Below are 27,035 nucleotides of genomic sequence, written 5' to 3'. Positions count from 1 at the left end.
CAGTAGTTCTAGTTCCCTAAAGAAAAAACCTATCCCTGCTAATGTACACACACACTTCTCCTTTCTGCTTCCCTCTCATACATTGTAGCCTGACAGTTTGGAAGAACTGGCCAAAACAGCGTGATCAAAAACTACAGTGCATTCGGAAAGTATTCAGACCCCTTGACCGTTTCCACATTTTGTTGATGTCCTCATCAATCGGCACACAATACCCCATAATGACAAAGCAAAAACAGGTTTTTAGTAATGTTTGTTAATTTATTACAAATATTAAATTTACATAAGTATTCAGACCCTTTAATCAGTACTTTGTTGAAGCACCTTTGGCAGTGATTACAGCCTCTCGTCTTCTTGGGTATGACGCTACAAGTTTGGCACCTATATTTGGAGAGTTTCTCCCATTCTTCTCTGCAGATCCTCTGAGGCTCTGTCAACCTGGATAGGGAGCGTCGCTGGCCAGCTATTTTGAGGTCTCTCCAGAGATGTTCAATCGGGCTCTGGCTGGGCCAATCAAAGACATTCAGAGACTTGTCCTGAAGCCACTTCTGTGTTGTCTTGGCTGTGTGCTTAGAGTCGTTGTTCTGTTGGAAGGTGATCGCCCCAGTCGGAGGTCAAGGATCAAGGATCTCTCTGTACTTTGCTCCGTTCATCTTTCCCTCAACCCTGACTAGTCTCCCAGTCCCTGATGCTGAAAAACAGCCCCATCGCATGATGCTACCACCACCATGCTTCACCTAAGATGGCGTAGCAGTGCAGACGTTGTTTGTCGCTCTCCCGTGTAAATTTGTGTTTTTTTCGTCTTTCTTTGTGAAATATGTCATCTCTTTTTCCATGTTTTAAATTAAATATACCTTCCGGCAACTCGCCTCACCCAATGTGATACACCATTTGCACACACTGTATATAGACTTTTTCTATTGTGTTAGACTGTACGTTTGTTTATTCCATGTGTAACTCTGTGTGGTTTGTGTAGCACTGCTTTGCTTTATCTTGGCCAGGTCACAGTTGTAAATGAGAACTTGTTCTCAACTGGCCTACCTGGTTAAATATAGGTGAATTAAAAAAAGTGATGGTGCCAGGTTTCCTCCAGACATGATGCTTGGAATTCAGGCCAGAGTTAAATCTTGGTTTCATCAGACCAGATAATCCTGTTTCTCATGGTCCTTTAGATGCTTTTTGGCAAACCCCAAGCGGGCTGTCATGTGATTTTCACTGAGTAGTGGCTTCTGTCTGGCAACTCTACTATATAGGCCTGATTGGTGGTTGCAGAGATGGTTGTCTTTCTGGAAGGTTCTCCCATCTCCACAGAGGAACTCTGGGGTTCTGTCAGAGTGACCACCAGGCCCTTCTCTCAGGCCCATCTCCCCCAATTGCTCAGTTTGGCTGGGTGGCCAGCTCTAGGATGAGTTGGGGGTTCCAAACTTCTTCCACTTAAGAATGATGGAGGTCACTGTGTTCTTGGGGACCTTCAATGCTGCAGAAAGTTTTTGGTATCCTTCCCCAGATCTGTGCCTCGACACAATCCTGTCTCAGAGCTCTACGGACAATTCCTTCGACCTCATGGCTTGGTTTTTGCTCTGACATGCAGTCAACTGTGGGACCTTATATATACAGGTGTGTGCCTTTCCAAATGTCCAGTCAATTGAATTTACAACAGGTGGACTCTAATCAAGTTGCAGAAACATCAAGGATGATCAATGGAAACAGGATGACCTGAGCTCAATTTCAAGCCTCATAGCAAAGGGTCTGAATACTGATGTAAATAAGGTATTTCTGTTTTTTAAAACAATATCTAAAACCTTTTTGCGCTTTGATTATGGGGTATTGTGTGTAGATTGAAGACAAATATTTAATCAATTTTAGAAGGCTGTAACATAAAAAATATAGGGGTCTTTCCGAATGCACTGTATACAGTATAAATGATAAATCACACCATTTTATGTACAATATATACAACATTTATTTCAATTATTAATATATAAAATAGACAATGTACTTAATTTTCACCATAGAAAAAATACATGTAATAAATACAAAGACCATTTTTGTTTTGCGGTATAACAAAACATCCAGCACAATTTGACAATAATCTTAGATGAGACATTAGATATTACTGAGGATAAATGCTATGCAACATTGATATTGAGCAGATAGCTAAATATATCTTACAGGAGTAATCAACACAATGTCACTATTGACAATTTAAATCATATTGCTATTACTTTCCGAACATTAAGTCAACCCCAGTCTAATAAGAGTCAGCAGGGGTTTATTGATAAATCATGGATGTTACAAGGTTTTCAATTGAATTAAGCACCACCTCAAATCGGTCCTCTTCTCCTTCCTCATTCACCTCCCAAACCCTCTTCTACCACCACATCTTTCCTTCATATCCTGTTATCCCTTTCTTTTTCATCTCAGCCTCATTCTTTTATTCCTTTACCATTCTTTTCCTTCGTTCTTTCTCCTTACAGTGTTACTCTCCCTCTCTAGCCATTTCAGAAAACAAACGTGAAATAAAATGTATCATAAATAACAATACGTATCATCACCTTGGTACTCGATAGAAAAATAATATCCCTACAACAAGCCACTCGACTCACTATGAAATTAGTACAAATATGGTGTACACGCATACTAAAATCATCTTACAGCAACATGACCATCGGCTTTTAGCATATCTAAACAGCTCATTACGACAGTTAAACATTACACAAATAATCGTCACACACTCAGTACAACAATTAGACGTGAGAATTTCCCCAAACTAGTCATACGCAGGTATTTGAAACATACATTACACCACAGCACTCATTAGCTTTTGTAATATCTATTCTTTAAATACAAATAAAATAGAATACCTCTGAATAAATGTTCGCTCAAACATTTTTGTCTCTTGTATAAACATTACAAAATAATATAAAGGAATGTATCAATAGATTTTTGCATTGACATAGTATTCTACGAGATGTGGATTTTTCAACTGTTTCCAGCAATGACCAACTACAACCAAAGCCGTTTATAACAAACCAAAATGTGCACTGTGCAGTTGAAAAACACCCATGTAGCCACTACAAACGGCAACACAGTGAAGCACAATAGTATCGACACACAAGAGTACAGATGAACAACACTCCAAGACATGTACAGATGTCAATTGTGATGCCGTTTAAAACGCAAAGCTTGCATTGGAAGAAGCTGCGGAAGAGTCTGATTAACCCAGACATTGTGTAGCGGGGCTAGATGCCATGCTAGAAGGCAGAGCGCTAGCCGGCTCAGCCTGTTGAGTAGCAGTATCAGAGAGCACCAGCAGCAAGACTGGCTTTGTCGAGGGATGTTGTCTATGTCCCTGTTTTGCACGCCTGTCATGCCTCAGCCGGACTCGTCAGCAGTCATGTTTCCTCAACTGCACATCTGTATGAGTCTGTATGTGTGTTGGCTGGGTTTAGAGTGAGTATTTGTCACTGATTGAACACCTTACTTGTGTGTGTGTGTTTGTGACAGGGTTTCCGTTAGCCGGTATTAGCCGGCTTTTGGCAGATAACTAAAATTGCCGCCGGCCTTTTGTCCTGGAGAAGGAAAATCACATTGAAAATGCATTTTAGCCTATTTATTGATTGAAATACCAGTCGATGTAGCGCAAGAGCTGCTGCTACAGCTCATCAAACAGCTTGTTTGTTGCTGCTGGAGTGAAACGTGCTACTATAAGCCCAATCACTGCACAACAATTCTATATGCAATCTTGTGTTAAAAACAGTTTTGATGGTCATGATTAAAAAGAGCTACTATTTTTATTTATCAACTGTTAATTGAAGCGCACTTCCCATTCAAGTGCATAGGCAACTAGGCAGGCTTCAGCGTGTCAACACACCACTTTGCAATGAGCAGGAGGCAGTATGTATTTTGAAAACATATACTTAATTGTTTGAAACGGGAACATTTTACTACACATTATGAGGCATGTCTTACCTTGCTTCAAAGTAGCCTAGCCAAAATCCAACCAAACATGCAGGCAATTATTTTCTAAAGACTTCCATATTCTATTGAAACCAGTAGCCTATTTCTCATGTTCTACTGGTTTTCAGATCAACCTTCTTTCATTGTCCAGTAGCCGAAAGGCACAATCCTAGTCATATAAGCAGTCCATGCTAGTTGTTGCATCTTTAGAGGTCCACTCTTTCTAAATTTCTAACGGATATTTTCAACTCTGTCTCATGAAACCGCTCGCATGTGTGGTGTGCTTTTGACAACAATTTTTTCCTAACAATGGTATTATGGAACGAACATTCGCACATAGCCTACTGCCTTGTGTGGAATTTCTGTGCTTATAATGTGAAGAAATTTGTTTATGATCATTTTATGCTAAACTTTCAGATCTGTTGCATGAGCCTCATAGCTTTAAAAATTGTGATGTAGCCTAGGCCTACTGGTTGTATGAACTTGGGATCTATCATTCCACAACTGTCCCAGTCTGTTTGGAATAGGCTATTTCTTTCTCACGCAGAATGACAAGCTGACCAATAGAATAGGTCAACTTTTCTACTATGGGGGATAGTAGATTGACATAGGCTATGTTCATTACTCATCTTGTTGGCTGAGGAAAAGTAAATGTGGACAGTTATTCTAACATCTTCAAATTGCGCATCGGAATTCGGTAAGAAGTATTCACATCGTTGCACCCTCGAGTTCAATGTCCCGTTAAGAAGAATAACCATAATCGAAATGTGATTTCTGTCATTCTGAGCACCGTGGGTGGACGCCCTAATCAGGTTACACACCCAATACATATGGGTCCGGTAAACATCTTAAATGTCCGGTAAATTAAAACACTGCCGGTTAAAGGTCTGGCGTCACATTTTCCTAACGGAAACCCTGGTGTGCGAGTGTATGTGTATCATCCTAAGCGCATGAGTTTCATAAGTGCCTATTTGTCTGTGTTCCTCCAATCCTCCAGGGCTCTCCATGTGTCTGCCTGTGTGTGTGTCTATATGAGAGTATGTGCGTGCATGAGTCCCTCCCCAGCCCGATCGGTTCCTCCTAGGAGCCCCCCTGCTCTCTTTGGACGTGGGCCTGTGGCGGGGTCTTCACTATGGTAATGACCGAGGCTGTGTTCAAGCGTGGGGCCGTAGCCAGGATGTTACCTCCTCCAGACTCTAACCCACGGGCGAACCTCTGCAGGGCAGCCAGCCTGGCCCCCAGGCCCTCCAGCTCTCTCCTCATCCCAGCGTTCTCCACACCCAGCCTCTCCACCTCCCTCTGGAGCTCCTTCTTCTGCTGCTCCAGGGCCTCGCGCTGGGACACGCGCTTCACCCGGCAGCTGGCTGCGTAGCCACGGTTCTTCAGGGTGCGCCGGCGCTGCTTGAGCTTCTGGACCTCCTCGCGGGATAGACCCCGTAGGTGGAGGTTGAGCTCCCGTACAGACAAGGACATGAGCTCGCTGTCCGACAACACCGGAACATTCTCACCACACTCCCGCTTCACCTGGAGAGGGATTGAGAGTTTGACCATTTTCTTTGCAAAGTATGTGTAAAATGTACTTTAAAATTGAATAAACTCCAAACTTAAATGTTTTGTAATTCTACCTTCAGGGCTTTGCTGCTTCTTTCTGACGTCATGGTCTGGCTTTATCCTCTGTCTCCGACACCAGTAAACACAGATTTACAGACGATCTACAAGAGGGAGTGAGAGAAAGGCCATTCAATTAAGTTGAAGCACTTGAGAAATATTAATTTCACATGTTCCCCTATATACTGCTTGGTATAGTAGGATATAAAGATATTCAATCTTGGACTGAAGATTTTCTTTTGGAAAAAAATAAATAAGAAAAAAACATGCCAAACAATTTTTGAAAGTTGAAGATTTCTCCCAGCTGGAATCGTGGAGGGAAGTTAGGCCTATCATGTGCCCATCCCACATTGCTCAAAGCAGGTGTTCCCCTCAAACACTAGTAACCACTTCTTCTTAACACTCATAGCAGAACTGGCCTCTCCAAAACATGAATTGGTAATAATACAGTAATAACCTAATGGATTGGACATAGTGCTTTTCCAAATGCTCAAAGCAAGGTTCATTGGAGGCTGGCTTGGTTGTACTCTTGCATGTGAAACTCAGCATTCTGAGGATATTTATATATTTTTTAACATTCTAATATCTTAACTATTCAGGACAAATGACATCCGTGTTTTGATTGTTACTTTATCAGTTATTCTTGTCTTTGATGTAAGCTATCCTCACCATGTTGTCATAATCATTCACAACCTTACATTGTCTAGTCTAATAATGATTGATAATAATGATTGTTCTAAACCTAAAGAAAGACTGATGAGTTTGCTTTCGGTGGATTCTCGACCTTACCGTTTTCTGAAATGCGTGGGAAGTGACTGTACACTCAACGACTGTCCTACCACGAGGCGCCGTTGTAAACCGATATGACCATTTCATAAAGTCATAGTGATTCAGCAATAAGCTGCCCACCGCTAGTGTCTGACGGGCGACTACAATCACTCTCTTACATGCATTTTGTAAAAAAAACTCCATTAAATATTTAACATACATGTTTCCTCAAATTCTCAATTTAAAGCAGTATTTTGTACCTAATAATAGTGTTGTAACACAATACAGTGCTGACGTTAGATGTCGACCAAATGACGTTTCAATACATCATTAAAAACTAGCTGAGAAGCAGAAACACAAAGCTATATTTACCGTTCAAAATATATTGTTGTTCCATAAACCGACTTCCGTTATTAACGAAATGAAAGATGCCTGCCTACGTAAACATTTAATTCTCAATAACAATCCACCCATTTCCTTATACGGAAGGGAGCTGGCGAGCTAGGTGCGCCATGCTACGCTAACTCGATGCGATAGTAAACACACCGCCATTGCAAGTGCGCAGGTGGCCACCCATTTCTTTTAGCAACGTTTAAAACGTTAATTTTATGAGAACCTACACAATTTTAAACAGAACACCATATATCGAGTATAATACCTGACACGCATCTAAGATATGTAAATAGTAAATGTGGTCGTGTCTTTGTTGCCAAATTGTAACCATTTCGCAAGGCTAACTAAACAACATGCTAACGTTAGCTAGTACTCTAGCTAGCATATTAGCCAGCAACATGGATTAGCCAATGCTAGGTGGCTAACCAGAAAAGCAAACAGCTGCCTACTTACTTGTCCTTGGCTATGTCGTTGGAGAGTACCAGCTGCCAGTCCTTCAGTTGTCAACACAATTGTATAAACAAATGTTTTTAAAACACGGAGAAACGTCAAATACTGTGTTCAGTCGAAGCGAGTCAAGCGACAAAATGTCAGTTCGCCTTTTCCCGGAATTACTCTGTTCTGTGGGGTTGGATTCTTTCATTCACAAAAAACACAGTTACAATGACGTAAACTCTAAAGAATGAGGGTGGATCCCGCCCGCCCCCAGCGTACGAGATGGAAGGATGTAAACAATAAGGATTCCCTGCGTCCCAAACTTTTCCATGATGAAGACCTGCCTCTCCTTTCCTTCCTTATTGATTTAGAAAGGCACTGCATGGAAAAGGAAAATAGATTAGGGAAGAATGACATTCCAAAGGAATAGTCAGCTGCATTTGCTGCTTGCTCACTTAGTGAATGTTAGTGAAAATTACTTTCATGTTTATAAAAGTGAAATAAAAAGCAACAACCTGAAATTCCAATAATGCTTATAGAAAGGGGAAAGGCTTACTCCTTACGAATAGATTGCATTTGGAAATAAAACATGTTGAGGCTCTTCTTATAGTGGATTACTAGCCCAAAGACCATCATTTCTAATACAGAAATACTATAAACTGGATCTTCATAACAGATTTTATTTTTTACCGTTTTTTGTTCAATCCCGAAACACACTATTAGACCTCTCGTACAACAGAGGGCGCAATTTATTTTAGCTAGCCAGGCAAGTAACCATTTTTTTCGTCATCCAACGCACATGTAGCTTTTAACCGAGTGACCTCAGATTGTCGCAGGACCAATGCTCACCTCCTGGGTCCAACATTTATGCCAGCCGGGGCCAACGCAATAATTCCACGATAAAACATAAAAATACTGATTTGCCCTTCCACCAATTGAGGTACATTTTAAATTAGCTAAACATACCGGCTGGTAAGCGGCGCGAGAACAGTTTTCCATGGCTGGAATCGAAGAGCTATCACCGGCTGCGGGCCCAGTCGAGACCCGTCCCCCAGAAGGCGAGATTGATGAAGATGAAGACGAAGAGGTAAAGATGAATGGAAACTTGACACATGTCACCCCGTAACTGTCATGCACGATCATACGTACAGTTTCACTTGAGTGGTATGCCTATTTAACTAGCTAGCTAGCTGTAGCTACTCAGGGTCATTCGTTATGCGAGTAATTGCTAGCTAGTTTGCTAACGTTAGCGTGGTAGCTAGCTAGCTAACTGTCACATGTACAGCTATAATATCTGTTTTACATATCTGTACTGTAATTGACTGTATTGTAAATGTAATTAAATTTAAAAAGTCAGATGTCCCATGGTGTGGGTACCTTGTAGGAATTGTCTAAAACGCTCATGTGTCGTTCAGTAATCTGTAGCTTACAGTACTAACTAGTACCCCAACAGAACTGGTTACTTTTGAGACATTAAAATATTTAATTAATGTAGTTCATGTTACTATACACTATATATACAAAAGTATGTGGACACCCCTTCAAATTAGTGGATTCGGATATTTCAGCCTCATCCAATGGCTCGCCGCCATTGGACGCAGTGGAAAAACATTCTCAGGAGAGATGAATCACGTTATATTATCTGGCAGTCCGACGGAAGAGTCTGGGTTTGGCAGATGCCTAGGAGAACGCTACCTGCCCGAATGCGTAGTGCCAACTGTAAAGTTTGGTGGTTGGAGGAATAATGGTCTGGGGTTGTTTTCCATGGTTTGGGCTGGGCCCCTTAGTTCCAGCAAAGGGAAATGTTAACGCTACAGCCTATAATGACATTCTAGACGATTCTGTGCATCCAACTTTGTGGCAACAGTTTGGGGAAGGCCCTTTCCTGTTTCAGCATGACAATGCCTAGGTGCGCAAAGCAAGGTCCATACAGAAATGGTTTGTTGAGATCGTTGTGGAACAACTTGACTAGCCTGCACAAAGCCCTGACCTCAACCCCATCGAACACCTTTGGGATGAATTGGAACGGCGACTGCGAGCCAGGCCTAATCGCCCAACATCACTGCCCGACCTCACTAATGCTCTTGTGGCTGTCTACCTAGTTTGTTGGCAGAATTTGGGATGAGCTGTTGTAACAAATTTTCCATAACACTAGTGTACCTAGTGGAAAGCCTTCCCGGAAGAGTGGAGGTTGTTACAGCAGCAAAGGAGGGGACCAACTCCATATTAATGCCCATGATTTTGGATTGAGATGTTCGACGAGCAGGTATCCTCATACTTTTGGTCATTTAGTGTACCTCCATTCTTTTATTGGGTCTAAAATAACCATGTTATCTGTGTTGTAGTAACTTCCTTGTGTCTCCCTTCCCTCAGCTGGATGAGACTATTCTGGAGAGGCTGTGGGGCTTGACTGAGATGTTCCCTGATACACTGCGCTCTGCGGCTGAGGTGACCGCATCGGGCTCAGTCACTGTGGCCAAGAAGCTGTACAGGTAAATGTTCTCCTAAAAACTGCTGTTGCTGCTCTGGATGTATCAGCAGCCTTAGAGTAGACCTCTCGTTTTAGATCTTCATCTACCCCATTCATAGACGCTAACTACCTTTAGTGCCTATTGACGATAGTGTCTGGGGTAGTTTTGTAAAAAGCGCCGACGCTTGCCCGAACACGCATCACTTGTGGTATGGTTTTGTAAACATAAGGAAAGTATCTTTCATATCAGCAAGAAATAATAATAATAATAATAATAGTAATAAAAGGTGAAATTTCTACACCTTTATGGGGTTAGGGGTCCAACATGGCCAAATTTCCATGTTACAGCACTTGTTTACGGAAAACAGACGGAAGACAGAGTCCAAATACCTGTGCTAATGAGCTATTTGCATCTCCAAACACCTGTGTGTAAACAGAAAACGGACGCCACAAACGTGAGAAATACTGTCAGCTGCAACTGTTAAAACAGTAAATGTATATTTTGCATTTGTGAAATTATTTTGATGTGATATGATAGCAATTGAAAATCGATTCACGTTTAGGTGGATTAGATCATTTGCCTCTAAACAGAAAATGTAAGGTCCTTGGACTATAACGAGTAACGTTAGGCTCCTTTAGTCCATTATTGGGCTAATCTTCACAATACACACAGACAATGAGGACGGAGCTGTGTGTGGATGGAGCACTATATTGCATTCACAGTTCTGAACAGCTCCTCTGTATTCCAAGGACTGTTTTCCCTGCCTGCCCCTGATCTTGCCAAGGACAATCAGTTAGGCCATCTCTGTGTTTATTGTCTACTCCAGTTCTCTCTCCATGTCTGTTTGTTATTTTACCCCCACCTTTCCATCTCCCCTCTTGCCTCTGTGTTTCTTAGTTTCTCCCGTGCTGCCCTGTGGGTGGGAACTACCTCGTTCATGATCCTGGTCCTTCCGGTGGTGTTTGAGACTGAGAGTCTACAGCTGGAGCAGCAGCAGCTACAGCAGCAGAGACAGGTACTGTACTATCCCACTGACAGACGATGTTCAGTTCCAAATACACAACCTAGACCCTACTATTATGGTCTTGTTTATGTCTAAAGAAACAAATGCAATATGGCCAAAAGTACACACAAATTGTCTAGCATATCAGACAGCAAGGTGTAGATATAATCATATAGCTACAGTGAGCTCCAAAAGTATTGGGACCGTGACACAGCACCATGATTATGGATAGTGAGTGAATCGTGAATAATAATAATGATGAGTGAGAAAGTTAGACGCACTAGTATCATACCCCCAAAACATGCTAACCTCTCACCATGACAATAATGGGAGGTTAGCATGTTTGGGGGGGTTATGATATTTATGCCTCTAACTTTCTCACTCATCATTATTCACGATTCATTCAAGATTATTCGTCATCCTGGTAGCATCCACATGAATGTAGAATTGTTTAGAAACATATTCTATTCTTATTTACAATAAAAGTGACTCAAATGACACTACTTTATTTACCATTCATTTCTATTGGGCACAAAATAATCTTAAACAAAACCAAAACAAACAGCAAAAGCATCCAACAAGTTTGTAAGTTCACAAGCTTGATGTAATCATTGCGGGCTAGGAATTTGGGACCAAATACTAAACTTTTGACTACTTTAATGCACTTAAGTGAATTTGTCCCAATACATTTGGTGCCCTAAAATGGGGGGGCTAAGTACAAAAAGTGCTGTAATTTGTAAACAGTTCACCCAATATGGATGTAAATACCTTCAAATTAAAGATAACAGTATGCACTTTAACCTCATAGTCATTGTATAATTTCAAATCTGAAGTGCTGGAGTACAGAGCCAAAACATCAACAAAATTGTCACTATCCCAATACTTTTGGTGCTCACTGTATACCTATCCTATACTTTTCGATCTACGTGAAAAGGGTTGGATTTGGAATTGGGCAAATCACTCTTTCATTAGGATCTGCATGTTGTCAATGAACAAATGTTTTTGTGACGCCCCTTCCTTGTGTAGATCCTGTTGGGCCCCAATGCAGGGATGTCAGGTGGGATGCCAGGGCTGATGCCTCCCGCTCCAGTGAAAATGTGATCGATGTCCCTCCGACAGCCTTAGCGCTTCAATCAATGAGGGAGAGTGGAGGCTTGGAAGGAGAGAGAGAGACAAAGAAGAGGATACAAAGCTGCATCTGGTCAGCACATGTGCTCCTTCCAACATCCAGGATTGGCCATTTAAGGAGATTAGAGGAGGATGATGTCACTTCATGGGTGTTGCAATAACGAATGTCCCGTTCGCTGTCTCTCTTACTCGACATCCTGCAGAGACTTCTGCACATTCTTCTGAGCACTGTTTTTACTTAATTTCTTCTTTTTATACATAGCGATATAAATATGTATGTGTTCCAGGGGATTTGGATCAGGTGGATAATTGAAGAAATTGGGACATTATTGTGGTTATAAGAGGTTACCAATAGTTTGTGTGTGGTCTGAATATTTTCTTTTCATGTTGGTCTGTAGCTACATATGGCCTTGAAACTGTTGTAACCTGTGGTTTAAACCTTCGGTTTGGGAACATGTTCATTCCACTTGTATGTGGGAAAATCATGGTAGACACGACTGACATCATAGCTCCGTAATATTCACAATCACAGCTGGTCATTGAGTTCTATAGGGTCTGCTGGTTTTGCAAAAGCATTGGTGATAAGAGTATGTATGTCACGTGTCTGTCACGTGTCGCTTGAGACATTGTTTCATTTGTGGGCATTAAAGCCATAAAAAAAATGCATCACAAAAAGTATATTTTGATAAGATTCAAACAGCACTTTCCCTGCATACTGTATAACTCTAAAGATATTATGTCAATGTACACATAGTCCTGTCAAGCCTGAGAGAATGTCAGTTACTTTTTTCTATTGTCACTTTGGAATGTATGTTCTCTTAACTTTGCAACGAGCAAATTCTGTCTTGTGTGTTCAACCTAACGGCAGGAATAAAAACACCAACGAAATGGACATTAGAAAAAAAGTTGTATTATCATATATGCTAGATGGGTGCAGGGAAATGTAACGCATTTCCTCTTTACGTTTAACTTGTTAGAGAAGGAAAGTCACCTACATGTAAATAATCTATCAGAGACATTACATTTCTATACTGTAGTAAAGTACAGGTATCTTACAGATAAATGCTACAAATTGACTGTGGCTTTTGTGCATTAAGATCAGTCACTACCAAAGATTGTTGCTGAGGAGAGCATGAGAGCATCTCGCGTGTACAGTTTGACATTTCACTTGATTGTTGCTGATGAGAGAGCATCTCATGAGCGTAACTTTTATGATTGACAGTTCTCAACTTTCAGCACGAGCGTCAAACATTCCCGCCACCTCAATACGAAATCTCAGGTGGCAAGTAATTTTTCAACTTGATAAGGTCATCATTAGCGTTGCAACATTTTACAGGTTTGTCAAGTTAGTGAAAGAAGCAACCTCATTCTGTAGATGTTGATAACATCTTTCAGGAGACATAGCTGACGTTGGGTAGCTAACAGATCGCTTGCTGACATCGCAAGAAATGTTATTTCCCCTGCCCCATTTATTAACTGGTAGCTTATAACGTTAGCTAGCAGCTATCTCGCTGAAACAAAAAAAACATCTAGTTCAAGAGCTACTAGTAGCTACATTGCGCTAATCAAGATGAAAGCCGCCGAGGATCAAGTTGTGGAGGATGAGGCCGGATACCAAGATGATGAGGTAACCTGCCTAAGCTAGCTAATGTTAGCTTGCTTGCTAGCCTGGCTGTGGTTGTCAGCTTTGTTTGAAACTAGCATTCTCGTAGCTACTACTAGCTAGCTACAGTACATGTTATTTTTTCCCCAGGTAGAATGGATTGTTGTAGCTAGTAAGTTATCTGTCACTCATTGTTAATCATTCATAACATAGCTAGCTAATATATTGTTTGGTAGTGGTAGCTCAATTTCTACAATACTTTCATCTAGCCTAAGTCAGTGGCAGAATATTTTACTTCTCAACATGGTTTCAAACACGTTTTGTCATGTTCTTTACCCACAGGAGTCCTTTTTCCAAGACATAGACACCCTACAGAAGCATGGAATTGTGAGTATATCTGAAACCAAGGTCTAGGAAAGTAGTCTGCCCTGACCTTTGAGTGTATATAGAAATTTCGTCATAGGTCAGTTGGTAGATAAACTCAAGATTACACCTCAAAGCTAATAAGTAAAAAAAAAAACTTATTCTATTCTCTCCCACCACCACCCCTTTCTCTCCCCCCTTCCATCCCACCCTACATCCACCCATTCAGAACATGGCAGATTTAAAGAAGCTAAAGTCTGTGGGTATCTGCACAGTAAAGGGGATCCAGATGACCACACGCAGAGCCCTGTGTAACATCAAGGGTCTTTCAGAAGCAAAGGTGGACAAGATCAAAGAGGCTGCTGGGAAGATTCTGGTGAGAGACTCAGCTGAGTCACCTTCAGCATAGAGGACTTTGGTGTCTCATGATTAGTTTAATTGTCAAGTCCCTAAAGATTTGGTTTGGGGATGAGGTATGGAAGACATGAATCAAATAAACTTCAGTTGACATGTTTTCATTTGCTCTTGTGTTCATTGTAGACCAATGGTTTCCTGACAGCATTTGAATATAGTGCGAAGAGGAAACAAGTGTTCCACGTCATGACTGGAAGCCTGGAGTTTGAGTTAAGATTCGCCCCAACATGCTCAACCTTTCATATTAATACATTTTCCTGAGTCATATTACGGTATAATACAGTACTCCTATTTTTCCTCTTCATCTGTCGGTCTGCTCTGCAGTAAACTACTTGGGGGAGGTATGGAGAGCATGGCAATCACTGAGGCATTTGGAGGTGAGCTCTGTTTCTGACTGTGTGTCCCTCAGTCAAAGATATGATTAATCTCATGCTCATGATGTATAAGACCTGACCTGGGTCAAATATAAAACATGTTTTTGTCACACTTTAACAGTACAGTTTTTATCCCTCAGAGTTTCGGACAGGCAAGACCCAGCTCTCTCATACACTATGTGGTAAGTGAATGGCTGAGGGTTTTTTCTGTAGTCCCAGATTTTCCAGTCCTGGAAGTCAGTTTTCTGAAATTTATAGATATTCTTCCATGGTTGGTTCTTTTCATTTAGACCTTGTCTCTGTTGTTCTCCAGTCACAGCCCAGCTTCCTGGAGAGGACGGCTACACAGGAGGAAAAGTCATCTTCATCGACACAGAGAACACCTTGTATCCAAATTTATCTGAGCTCTAATCTATAAAGCCAGATTTGCATCAATATAAACCCAGCTAATAATTCAGGGAGAGAGAACGTTTTTGTAATGTTACCCGTATATATTCTGTGTTGGTGTTAAAGTTAGGTGAACATTCAGTTAAAGTCGAGCAGAATTGATCTAGAACGTAGTTACAATGTTCTCAGAATATTAATATTGTAGACTCGTTTTATGGGAAGGTTCAAGAACATTCATGTGTCCAGTTTTCTGAGGGTTAGGAGAATATTCCATCAGTGTCACATCAAACATACACAGACAGGGTTCATATGGTCATGAAAAGTCATGGAATATAACATTTTTATTTTTTTCAGACCTAAAAAAGTTGTGGAAAATTATAAAACCAGAAAAGTTGAGGAAAAGTCATGGACATTCATTTCATGATTTATGTTAATGGTATTCATTTATGCACATTTAAAAAATATTTTATCATATATATAAATCAACACATCAGCCAGGATAGGTTTGTCACTTAAGCACATCTGTGTTTGTGCGCATCACCTGCATATGTGCGAGATGAGTGGGCCGTTGCTCAAGGAGAGAGAGACAGTCGGACATTGCAGCAGCAGGTAGACGGGCCTATAAAGTATGATGGAGAACAGACGAATAACTAGGTAGCCAGATGAATAATATATTGTACCCTTTAGTTAACGGTTACGCTATTATTAGCAAGTGTTATTATTTTAGTCATGTCCCCAAAAAGTTTCCACCGACACTCGCAAATAAGGCCATACAAAGTTGCAAAACTTTTTGGGAGCGATTCATATGATTAATTGAAACAATTATTTTTTGACGAAACAAACAACTCACTTAACGATTGTATAAGTTGGAATTGGGTTCAACCGCGGTGAATCAAATCATTTGAATCCAAATAATAATTTGTGAAACGTGAACATTAATTTTAGGAAAAAATATTAGATGTAGCCTTTTCGATTATGTGGCTTCAAAACTTGTTTTGTAGATACTTCCAGTTGATTTGGGCAACCAAGCTATTGCAACTCAATAGATGCTAGCCAGCCTGCAAAGGTAACACTAAGGTAGCTAAGATACAGTGCATTCGGAAAGTATTCAAAAACAATCTACATACAATACCCTATAGTGACAAAGCAAATTTATTACAAATAAAAACCTTAAATATCACATTTACGGCCTCCCGGGTGGCGCAGTGGTCTAGGGCACTGCATCGCAGCGCTAGCTGCACTACCAGAGACTCTGGGTTCGCGCCCAGGCTCTGTCGCAGCCGGCCGCAACCGGGAGGTCCGTGGGGCGACGCACAATTGGCCTAGCGTCGTCCGGGTTAGGGAGGGTTTGGCCGGTAGGGATATCCTTGTCTCATCGCGCACCAGCGACTCCTGTGGCGGTACGGGCGCAGTGCGCGCTAACCAAGGGAGCCAGGTGCACGGTGTTTCCTCCGACACATTGGTGCGGCTGGCTTCCGGGTTGGAGGTGCGCTGTGTTAAGAAGCAGTGCGGCTTGGTTGGGTTGTGTTTCGGAGGACGCATGGCTTTCGACCTTCATCTCTCCCGAGCCCGTACGGGAGTTGTAGCGATGAGACAAGATAGTAATTGTTAGCAATTGGATACCACGAAATTGGGGAGAAAAGGGGGTAACATTTATTTAAAAAAATCACATTTACATAAGTATTCAGACCCATTACTCAGTTGTTGAAGCACCTTTGGCAGCGATTACAGAGCCTTGAGTCTTCTTGGGTATGACACTACAAGCTCGGCACACCTGTATTTGAGGAGTTTCTTCCATTCTTGTCTGCAGATCATTTCAAACTCTGTCAGGCTGAATGGGGAGCGTCGATGCAAAGCTATTTTCAGGTCTCTCTAGAGATGTTCGGTCGGGTTCAAGCCCGGGCTCTGGCTGGGCCACTCGAGGACATTCAGAGTCCTGAAGCCACTCCTGCGTTGTCTTGGCTGTGTGCTTAGGGTCGTTGTCCTGTTGGAATGTGAACCTTCGCCCCAGTCTGAGGTCCTGAGCACTCTGGAGCAGGTTTTCATCAAGGATCTCTCTGTACTTTGCTCCGTTCATCTTTCCCTCGAACCTGACTAGTCTCCCAGTCCCTGCCGCTGACAAACATCCCCACAGCATGATGGTGTCACCACCATGCTTCACCGTAGGGATGGTGCCAGGTTTCCTCCACATGTGACGCTTGGCATTCAGGCCAAATAGTTCAATCTTGGTTTCATTAGACCAGAGAATCTCGCATGGTCTCATTGAAAACTACAAGCGGGCTGTCATGTGCCTTTTACTGAGGAGTGACTTCCATCTCCCCACTCTACCCTAAAGGACTGATTGGTGGAGTGCTGCAGAGATGGTTGTCCTTCTGGAAGGTTCTCCCATCTCCACAGAGGAACTCTGGAGCTCTATCAGAGTGACCATCGGGTTCTTGGTCACCTCCCTGACCAAAGCCCTTCTCCGATTTCTCAGTTTGGCCGGGCGGCCAGCTCTAGGGAGAGTCTTGGTGGTTCCAAACTTATTTTATTTAAGAATGATGGAGGCCACTGTGTTCTTGGGGACCTTCAATGCTGCAGACATTTTTTGTACCCTTCCTCAGATCTGTGCCTCGACACAATCCTGCCTCTGAGTTCTACGGACAATTCCTTCGACCTCGTGTCTTGGTTTTTGCTCTGACATGCACTGACAACTATGAGACCACAGGTGGACAAAAAATTCTCAAAACCTGTTTTCGCTTTGTCATTATGGGGTATTGTGTGCAAAGCTGTTATCAAGGCAAAGGGTGGCTACTTTGAAGAATCTCAAATATAAAATATAGTTTGATTAGTTTAACACTTTTTTGGTTACTACATCATTACTATATGTGTTATTTCATAGTTTTGATGTCCACTATTATTCTACAATGTAGAGAATAGTCGAAATAAAAAAAATTGTAGGTGTGTCAACTTTTGACTGGTACTGTATATTCTGAGAACATGACAACCATGTTCTGTGTATGTTTGGTGGGACGTTGATGGAATTTTATTTTAACCTACAGAAACTGGACACATGAATGTTCTTGCAACGTTCCCATGAATTGTGTCTAGAACATTAGTATCTTAAGTTCTGAGAACATGGTAACCACGTTCTGGGTAAGTTCTATTTAACATTAAGGGAATGGTGTCTTCGAAACATTCCCTGCACATCACAGAAACATTCTCATGAAAACGTTAGTTAATGAGCCTCTTAAGGGAACATTCTCTAAAGTTGTGAGAACATTTGTTGTTAGCTGGGAAATCACCTGTACCTTTGCAAGTATTTCTGAGGATATAGGGTCATAAGTATCAGTGTTTTTATTCACGACTCAACCATTAGTCTCTTACGAAATCCTATGTTTTCCTTAACCTAATGTGACCCTCTAGTCGTCCAGACAGACTGAAGGACATAGCAGACAGGTTCAATGTCGACCATGATGCTGTGCTGGACAATGTGTTATACGCCCGAGCCTACACCAGTAAGACATCTAACTTAGTCATTAAACAGTACCTCTCTCATCATTACTGCCTAAACCTGAGAACATATTGTCTGAGGAAAGCAGTCACAATCTTAGATATACATTTTATTTTTATTTTTTTAATTTCACCTTTATTAACCAGGCAGGCCAGTTGAGAACAAGTTCTCATTTACAACTGCGACCTGGCCAAGATAAAGCAAAGCAGTGCGACACAAACACAGAGTTACACATGGAATAAACAAACGTATATCAAACACAATATAAAAATCTATATACAGTGTGTGCAAATGTAGTAAGATTAGGGAGGTAAGGCAATAAATAGGCCATACTGGCGAAAAAAATCAAATTTAGCAATTAAACACTGGAGTGATAGATGTGCAGAAGATGAATGCGCAAGTAGAGATATTGGAGGGCAAAGGAGCAACAAAAAAAATAACAATATGAGGATGAGGTAGTTGGGTGGGCTATTTACAGATGGGCTGTGTACAGGTGCAATGATTGGTAAGCTGCTCTGACAGCTGATGCTTAAAGTTAGTGAGGGAGATATAAGACTCCAGCTTCAGTGATTTTTGCAATTCGTTCCAGTCATTGGCAGCAGAGAACTGGAAGGAAAGGCAGGCAAAGGAGGAGTTGGCTTTGGGGATGACCAGTGAAATATACCTCCTGGAGCACGTGCTACGGGTGGGTGCTGCTATGGTGACCAGTGAGCTGAGATAAGGCGAGGCTTTACCTAGCAAAGACTTATAGATGACCTGGAGCCAGTGGGTTTGGCGACGAATATGAAGCGAGGGCCAGCCAACGAGAGCATAAAGGTCGCAGTGGTGGGTAGTATATGGGGCTTTGGTGACAAAATGGATGGCACTGTGATAGACTACATCCAAATTGCTGAGTAGAGTGTTGGAGGCTATTTTGTAAATTACATCGCCGAAGGATCGGTAGGATGGTCAGTTTTACGAGGGTATGTTTAGCAGCATGAGTGAAGGATGCTTTGTTGCGAAATAGGAAGCTGATTCTAGATTTAATTTTGGATTGGAGATGCTTAATGTGAGTCTGGAAGGAGAGTTTACAGTCTAACCAGACACCTAGGTACAGTTGAAGTAAGAAGTTTACATACACCTTAGCCAAATACATTTAAACTCAGTTTTTCTGAATTCCTGACATTTAATCCTAGTAAAAATTCCCTGTCTTAGGTCAGTTAGGATCACCACCTTATTTTAAGAATGTGAAATGTCAGAATAATAGGAGAGAGATTTATTTATTTCAGCTTTTATTTCTTTCATCACATTCCCAGTGGTTCAGAAGTTCACATACACTGAATTAGTATTTGGTAGCATTGCCTTTAAATTGTTTAACTTGGGTCAAATGTTTCAGGTAGCCTTCCACAAGCTTCCCACAATAAGTTGGGTGAATTTTGGCCCATTCCTCCTGACAGAGCTGCTATAACTGAGTCAGGTTTGTAGGCCTCCTTGCTCGCACACGCTTTTTCAGTTCTGCCCACAAAGTTTCTATAGGATTGAGGTCAGGGCTTTGTGATGGCCTCTCCAATACCTTGACTTTGTTGTCCTTAAGCCATTTTGCCACAACTTTGGAAGTATGCGTGGGGTCATTGTCCATTTGGAAGACTCATTTGAGACCAAGCTTTAACTTCCTGACTGATGTCTTGATGTTGCTTCAATATATCCACATAATTATCTTTCCTCATGATGCCATGTATTTTGTGAAGTACACCAGTCCCTCCTGCAGCAAAGCACCCCCACGACATGATGCTGCCACCCCAGTGCTTCAAGGTTGGGATGGTGTTCTTCGGCTAGCAAGAATCCCCCTTTTTCCTCCAAACATAACGATGGTCATTATGGCCAAACGGTTCTATTTTTGTTTCATCAGACCAGAGGACATTTCTTCAAAAAATACGATCTTTGTCCCCATTTGCAGTTGCAAACCGTAGTCTGGCTTTTTTATGGTGGTTTTGTCGCAGTGGCTTCTTCCTTGCTGAGTGGCCTTTCAGGTTATGTCAATATAGGACTCGGTTTACTGTGGATATAGATACTTTTGTACCTGTTTCCTCCAGCATCTTCACAGGGTCCTTTGCTGTTGTTCTGGGATTGATTTGCACTTTTCGCACCAAAGTACGTTCAACTCTAGGAGACAGAATGCGTCTCCTTTTTGAGCGGTATGATGGCTGCGTGGTCCCATGGTATTTGTACTTGCGTACTATTGTTTGTTCAGATGAACGTGGTACCTTCAGGTGTTTGGAAATTGCTCCCAAGGATGAACCAGACTTGTGGAGGTCTACAATTTGTTTCTGAGGTTTTGGCTGATTTCTTTTGATTTTCCCATGATGTCAAGCACTGAGATGGAAGGTAGGCCTTGAAATACATCCACAGGTACACCTCCAATTGACTCAAATGATGTCAATTAGCCTATCAGAAGCTTCTAAAGCCATGACATCATTTTCTGGAATTTCTGGAAGCTGTTTAAAGGCACAGTCAACTTAGTGTATGTAAACTTCTGACCCACTGGAATTGTGATACAGTGAATTATAAGTGAAATAATCTGTCTGTCAACAATTGATGGAAAAATGACTTTTGTCATGCACAAAGTAGATGTCCTAACCGACTTCCCAAAACTATAGTTTGTTAACAAGAAATTTGTGGAGTGGTTGAAACATTTGTTTTAATGACTAACTTAAGTGTATGTAAACATCGGACTCCAACTGTATTTGTAGTTGTCCACATATTCTAAGTCAGAACCGTCCAGAGTAGTGATGCTAGACGGGTGGGCGGGAGTGGCCAGCAATTGGTTGAAGAGCATGTATTTAGTTTTACTTGCATTTAAGAGCAGTTGGAGGCCACGGAAGGAGTGTTGTATGGCATTGAAGCTCGTCTAGAGGTTTGTTAACTTCTCTAGGATAGGGGGCAGTATTTTCACGTTTGGATGAGAAGCATACCCAAATTCAACTGCCAGTTACTCATCCCCAGAAGATAAGATATGCATATTGTTAGTAGATTTGGATAGAAAACACTCTGAAGTTTCTAAAACGGTTTGAATCATGTCTGTGAATATAACATAACTTATTTAGCAGGCGAAACCCCGAGGACAAACCATTCAGATTTTCTTTTTGAGGTCACTCTCTTTTCAATGGAATTTCATTGGGAATACAGATTTCTAATTTACCTTCTTGCAGTTCCTACCGCTTCCACTGGATGTCAACAGTCTTTAGAAATTGGTTGAGGGTTTTTCCTTTGTGTAAAGAAGAAGTACGGACATTTTGAATCAGGGTCACTTGTTGTGTACTGTTAGATAGAGGCGCGTGACCAGAAAGCATGCTACAGATTGTTTTAATCCTGTATTGAACACAGATCATCCCGTCGTCAATTTTATCGATTATTTACGTAAAAAAATACCTAAAGTTGTATTACAAAAGTAGTTTGAAATGTTTTGGCAAAGTTTACAGGTAACTTTTGAGATATTTTGTAGTCATGTTTCACGAGTTGGAACCGGGGTTTTTCTGGATCAAACGCGCCAAATAAATTGACATTTTGGATATATATCGACGGAATTAATCGAACAAAAGGACCATTTGTGATGTTTATGGGACATATTGGAGTGCCAACAACAGAAGCTCGTCAAAGGTAAGGCATGAATTATATTTTTATTTCTGCGTTTTGTGTCGCACCTGCAGGGTTGAAATATGCCTATCTTTGTTTACAATGGTGCTAACTCAGATAATAGCATTGTTTGCTTTCGCCAAAAAGCCTATTTGAATTCTGACATGTTGGCTGGATTCACAACCAGTGTAGCTTTCATTTGGTATCTTTCATGTGTGATTTAATGAAAGTTAGATTTTTATAGTAATTTATTTGAATATGACGCTCTGCATTTTCTCTGGCTTTTGGCCAAGTGGGACGTTAGCATCCCACATATCCCAGAGAAGTTAACACAGTGTCTAAAGAAGGGCCAGAAGTATACAGAATGGTGTTGTCTGCGTAGAGGTGGATCAGAGAATCATCAGCAGCAAAAGCGACATCATTGATGTATACAGAGAAAAGAGTCGGCCCGAGAATTGAACCCTGTGGCACCCCCATAGAGACTTCCAGAGGTCCGGACAACAGGCCCTCCGATTTGACACACTGAACTCTATCTGAGAAGTAGTTGGTGAACCAGGCGAGGCAGTAATTTGAGAAACCAAGACTGTTGAGTCTGCTGATAAGAATGCGGTGATTGACAGAGTCGAAAGCCTTGGCCAGGTCGATGAATACGGCTGCACAGTATTGTTTGTTATCGATGGCGGTTATGATATCGTTTAGGACCTTGAGCGTGGCTGAGGTGCACCCATGACCAGCTCGGAAACCAGATTGCATAGCGGAGAAGGTACGGTGGGATTCGAAATGGTCGGTGATCTGTTTAACTTGGCTTTCGAAGACTTTAGAAAGGCAGGATAGGATAGATATAGGTCTGTAACAGTGTGGGTCAAGAGTGTCTCCCCCTTTGAAGAGGGGGATGATCGCGGCAGCTTTCCAATCTTTAGGGATCTCAGACGATACGAAAGAGAGGTTGAACAGGCTAGTAATAGGGGTTATAATAACAATTGCGGCGGATAATTTTAGAAAGAGAGGGTCCAGATTGTCTAGCCCAGCTGATTTGTAGGGTTCCAGATTTTGCATCTCTTTCAGAACATCAGCTATCTGGATTTGGGTGAAGGAGAAATGGGGAGGCTTGGGCAAATTGCTGTGGGGGGTGCAGAGCTGTTGACCAGGGTAGGGGTAGCCAGGTGGACAGCATTGCCAGCCGTAGAAAAATGCTTATTGAAATTCTCGATTATCATAGATTTATCGTGGTGACAGTGTTTCCTAGCCTCAGTGCAGTGGGCAGCTGGGAGGAGGAGCTCTTATTCTCCATGGACTTTACAGTGTCCCAGAACTTTTGGGAGTTTGTGCTACAGGATGCAAATTTCTGTTTGAAAAAGCCAGTCTTTGCTTTCCTAACTGCCTGTGTGTATTGGATCCTAACTTCCCTGAAAAGTTGCATATCGCGGGGGCTATTCGATGCTAATGTAGTACGCCACAGGATGTTTTTGTGCAGGTCAAGGGCAGTCGATTCTGGAGTGAACCAAGGGCTATATCTGTTCTTAGTTCTACATTTTTTGAATGATGCATGCTTATTTAAGATGGTAAGGAAAGCACTTTAAAAGAATAACCAGGCATCCTCTACTGACGGAATGAGGTCAATATTCTTCCAGGATAGCCGGGCCAGGTCGATTAGAAAGGCCTGCTCGCTGAAGTGTTTTAGGGAGCGTTTGACAGTGATGAGGGGTGGTTGTTTGACCGTGGACCCATTACGGACGCAGGCAATGAGGCAGTGATCGCTGAGATCCTGGTTGAAGACAGCAGAGGTGTATTTAGAGGGTAGGGTAGTCAGGATGATATCTATGAGGGTGCCCGTGTTTACGGATTTAGGGTTGTACCTGGTAGGTTCCTTGATAATTTATGTGAGATTGAGGGCATCTAGCTTAGATTGTAGGACGGCCAGGGTTTTAAGCATATCCCAGTTTAAGTTACCTAACAGTACAAACTCTGAAGATAAATGGGGGGCAATTAATTCACATATGGTGTCCAGGGCACAGATGGGGGCTGAGGGTGGTCTATAACACGCAGCAACAGTGAGAGACTTATTTCTGGAAAGGTGGATTTTTAAAAGTAGAAGCTCGAACTGTTTGGGCACAGACCTGGATAGCATAACATAACTCTGCAGGTTATCTCTGCAGTAGATTGCAACTCCACCCCGTTTGGCAGTTCTATCTTGGCGGAAAATGTTGTAGTTGGGAATGGAAATTTCAGAATTTTTGGTAGCCTTCCTATGCCAGGATTCAGACACGGCTAGGACATCAGTGTTGGCGGAGTGTGCTAAAGCAGTGAATAAAACAAACTTAGGGAGGAGGCTTCTGATGTTAACATGCATGAAACCAAGGCTTTTACGGTTACAGAATTCAACAAATGATAGCGCCTGGGGAATAGGAGTGGAACTGGGGGCTACAGAGCCTGGGTTAACCTCTACATAACCAGAGAACAGAGGAGGTGTAGGATAAGGGTACTGCTAAAGGCTATAAGAACTGGTCGTCTAGAGTGATTCGGTGACAGAATAAAAGGAGCAGATTTCTGGGCGTGGTAGAATAGATTCAGGGCATAATGTACAGACAATGGTATGGTAGGATGTGAGTACAGTGGAGGTATACCTAGGCGTTGAGTGACGATGAGAGAGGTTTCGTCTCCGGAGGCACCAGTTAAGCCAGGTGAGGTCTCCGCATGTGTGTGGGGTGGGACAAAAGAGCTATCTAAGGCATTTAGAGCGGGACTGAGGGCTCTACAGTGAGTATACATTTAGTTAAGTATACATTTTGAGTCTGTTTGTATTAAAAAAAATAATGTGTACATTTGAAGCTGACTGCTGTGTTTCCTAACTGGTAGTTATGACATCAGACGATTAGGCATTTGTACTGTATACATAATTGGGTTTCAACTTCAGGTGAACACCAGATGGAGCTGTTGGATTTTGTGGCGGCCAAATTCCACGAGGAGGGTGGTGTCTTCAAACTTCTGGTAGTAATGAAAAGAAAAGATAATCAATGTCACTTTTGTTTTGTGATAGTTATATTTTCATATTGTCAACTTCCATCACTGTACCTGTCTTTCGTTAACACTTTAATTAATGCCGACAGGTATAATGCATTATTATGTTTTATACACATTTAGAATGTCTTGTGTCTCTACGTCTTTTCCCTTTCTCCTCTCAGATCATAGACTCCATCATGGCTCTGTTCCGGGTAGATTTCTCTGGCCGAGGGGAGCTGGCAGAGAGACAGCAGAAGCTGGCCCAGATGCTCTCCCGTCTGCAGAAGATCTCTGAAGGTCTGGCGACTTCTCTTGCAGACGTATATGCAAACTATGCATTTAAGTCTGCAGCAGAATAACTGGCAGAAAAACTCTTGACTTTTGCGTAAACCTTTCATTGATATAGACATATTGATATTCATGTATTCTGCTCTCCTCCCCCTAGAGTACAACGTTGCAGTGTTTGTCACCAACCAGATGACTGCAGACCCTGGAGCTGGGATGTCGTAAGTGACTGTAACTAGATGTAGGAAATAGGGATTGGTTTGAAATTAAACGGAAAGTCAGCAACTCACTCGGCTAAAGTTCTAACAGGTTTTGGCCTGGAGTTCTGATCAGAGGGTTTCTCTTGTCTCTGTCAGGTTCCAAGCTGATCCCAAGAAGCCGATTGGAGGGCACATCCTGGCGCATGCGTCCACCACACGAATCAGCTTGAGGAAAGGACGCGGAGAGTTGAGAATTGCCAAGATATTTGACAGGTAATTAGTCTGAAAGTTCACTCACTCAATATATGTTGTTCTCATTATTCCTTAGTAGTAACAACCCCCCTTGCAAAGAAGTGGTCGAATATGATTTTTCTTGCTTATGGAGAAAGATCTCCCCCCTCATAGCTTAATTATTTTCCATGACCTCCTGCAGTCCTGATATGCCTGAGAACGAGGCCACTTTCGCCATCACTCCAGGGGGAATTGCTGATGCCAAAGAGTGAAAGACCCTCATGGATTTACAAGTAGAGGAGAGGAACCACATACAGTTCTAGGCAGTTTTTAGCAAATCGTAATTTTTTGAATTCTGATGAAGACTATTTGTACTATTTGGTGTTTATATGTAAAGTGCCTTCAGAAAGTATTTATACCCCTAGACTTTTCCCACATTTTGTTGTGTTACAAATTGTGATTAAAATATATTTAATTGTCATTTGTTTTTGTTAACGATCTACACAAAATACACTGTAATGTCAAAGTGTAAGATTTTTTTTTACATTTGTATTAAAAAAAGGGGGGAAAATTGTTTTGATTGTTTTTGCGACTGCACTTGAAGAAATTGATGGGGTCACCTTGGGGTTATGATAGGGGCTGCACCAAATGATTGATGTAGTATAATAATTGATTATGCATATGTTGTATTAATAGAAGGGGCAAGGGCTATAAGACCCCTCCCCCACTACATTTATAGGGTCCTGGACTACAGATTAGCAATATATATGCATTATAAGGTTTAATATTGTTCCACAGTTCTTTTCTAGTTTATGCCTCTTATAAGAAACGGTCTGAGAGATGTGTGAGTTATTGCAGTCAAAACAGGGTGTCTGTGAGAAAGCACCTCAAGGCTAAAAGAGATTCATAGACACAGAACCCTGCAGGGGAGTGAAGGAGAGATAAGAGACAAGTCAGACATACCACTGTAAGCCACACGGGAGTGGAAAATTACTGCTGAGCCCTTAGAAAACACTGGAACTATTGTTCTCTCCTGCAAGTTTGTATAAATGTATATGCATGGGCTTGGTCTCATGAGTAGAAGGTGTTGACGTAGGCAGTTTCATCGCTAGGGGTTGACTGCAAGCATATTAAAGCAACTTGGACCTTTCCTATTTTGCAGAACTTACTCGGAAACATGCGTGCTATGTTCCCGTTGTCAACTTCTGTCTGCAATTGCATTAATAAAAGTTTTGATTGACTTACTTAAAGATATTGTCTGAATGCTGATTTCACCAATAAGCAAATGACTGACAAGGAACAAGGAACCT

General features: G+C 41.8%; 3 protein-coding genes across 5 annotated transcripts; 2 read left to right on the top strand and 1 right to left on the bottom strand.

Moving 5' to 3' along the window:
- Positions 1-1,935: 1,935 nt before the first annotated feature.
- Positions 1,936-7,349, bottom strand: maff (v-maf avian musculoaponeurotic fibrosarcoma oncogene homolog F). Of its 2 annotated transcripts, none has more exons than XM_071408667.1 (3): positions 7,180-7,349; positions 5,583-5,669; positions 1,936-5,481 (listed from the first exon to the last, which is right to left on the bottom strand). In XM_071408667.1, the coding sequence occupies exons 2-3, from the start codon at positions 5,613-5,615 to the stop codon at positions 5,038-5,040; spliced, it is 477 nt and encodes a 158-aa protein (XP_071264768.1). In that variant the 5' UTR covers positions 5,616-5,669; positions 7,180-7,349; the 3' UTR covers positions 1,936-5,037. The 2 variants fall into 2 exon arrangements, with proteins under 2 accessions (XP_071264768.1, XP_071264769.1); XM_071408668.1 differs by lacking the exon at positions 7,180-7,349 and adding an exon at positions 6,706-6,771.
- Positions 7,350-7,946: 597 nt separating this feature from the next.
- Positions 7,947-12,668, top strand: tomm22 (translocase of outer mitochondrial membrane 22 homolog (yeast)). Its single transcript, XM_071408669.1, has 4 exons — positions 7,947-8,248; positions 9,535-9,653; positions 10,530-10,647; positions 11,662-12,668. The coding sequence occupies exons 1-4, from the start codon at positions 8,159-8,161 to the stop codon at positions 11,734-11,736; spliced, it is 402 nt and encodes a 133-aa protein (XP_071264770.1). The 5' UTR covers positions 7,947-8,158; the 3' UTR covers positions 11,737-12,668.
- A 392-nt stretch (positions 12,669-13,060) lies between these two features.
- On the top strand, positions 13,061-26,206 carry dmc1 (DNA meiotic recombinase 1). 2 transcript variants are annotated; one of them, XM_071408665.1, is made up of 13 exons: positions 13,061-13,390; positions 13,709-13,753; positions 13,959-14,105; positions 14,270-14,352; positions 14,468-14,520; positions 14,658-14,699; positions 14,831-14,903; positions 18,310-18,401; positions 24,924-24,997; positions 25,192-25,306; positions 25,455-25,515; positions 25,651-25,767; positions 25,928-26,206. In XM_071408665.1, the coding sequence occupies exons 1-13, from the start codon at positions 13,334-13,336 to the stop codon at positions 25,995-25,997; spliced, it is 1,029 nt and encodes a 342-aa protein (XP_071264766.1). In that variant the 5' UTR covers positions 13,061-13,333; the 3' UTR covers positions 25,998-26,206. The 2 variants fall into 2 exon arrangements, with proteins under 2 accessions (XP_071264766.1, XP_071264767.1); XM_071408666.1 differs by lacking the exon at positions 13,061-13,390 and adding an exon at positions 13,419-13,538.
- Positions 26,207-27,035: the final 829 nt, after the last annotated feature.

This window comes from Salvelinus alpinus, chromosome 7 (genome assembly GCF_045679555.1).
Source record: "Salvelinus alpinus chromosome 7, SLU_Salpinus.1, whole genome shotgun sequence".
Classification (NCBI taxonomy): Eukaryota; Metazoa; Chordata; class Actinopteri; order Salmoniformes; family Salmonidae; genus Salvelinus; species Salvelinus alpinus.
The sequence above is the reverse complement of the archived record's forward strand: the minus strand, read 5'-3'. Positions and strand labels throughout refer to the sequence as shown.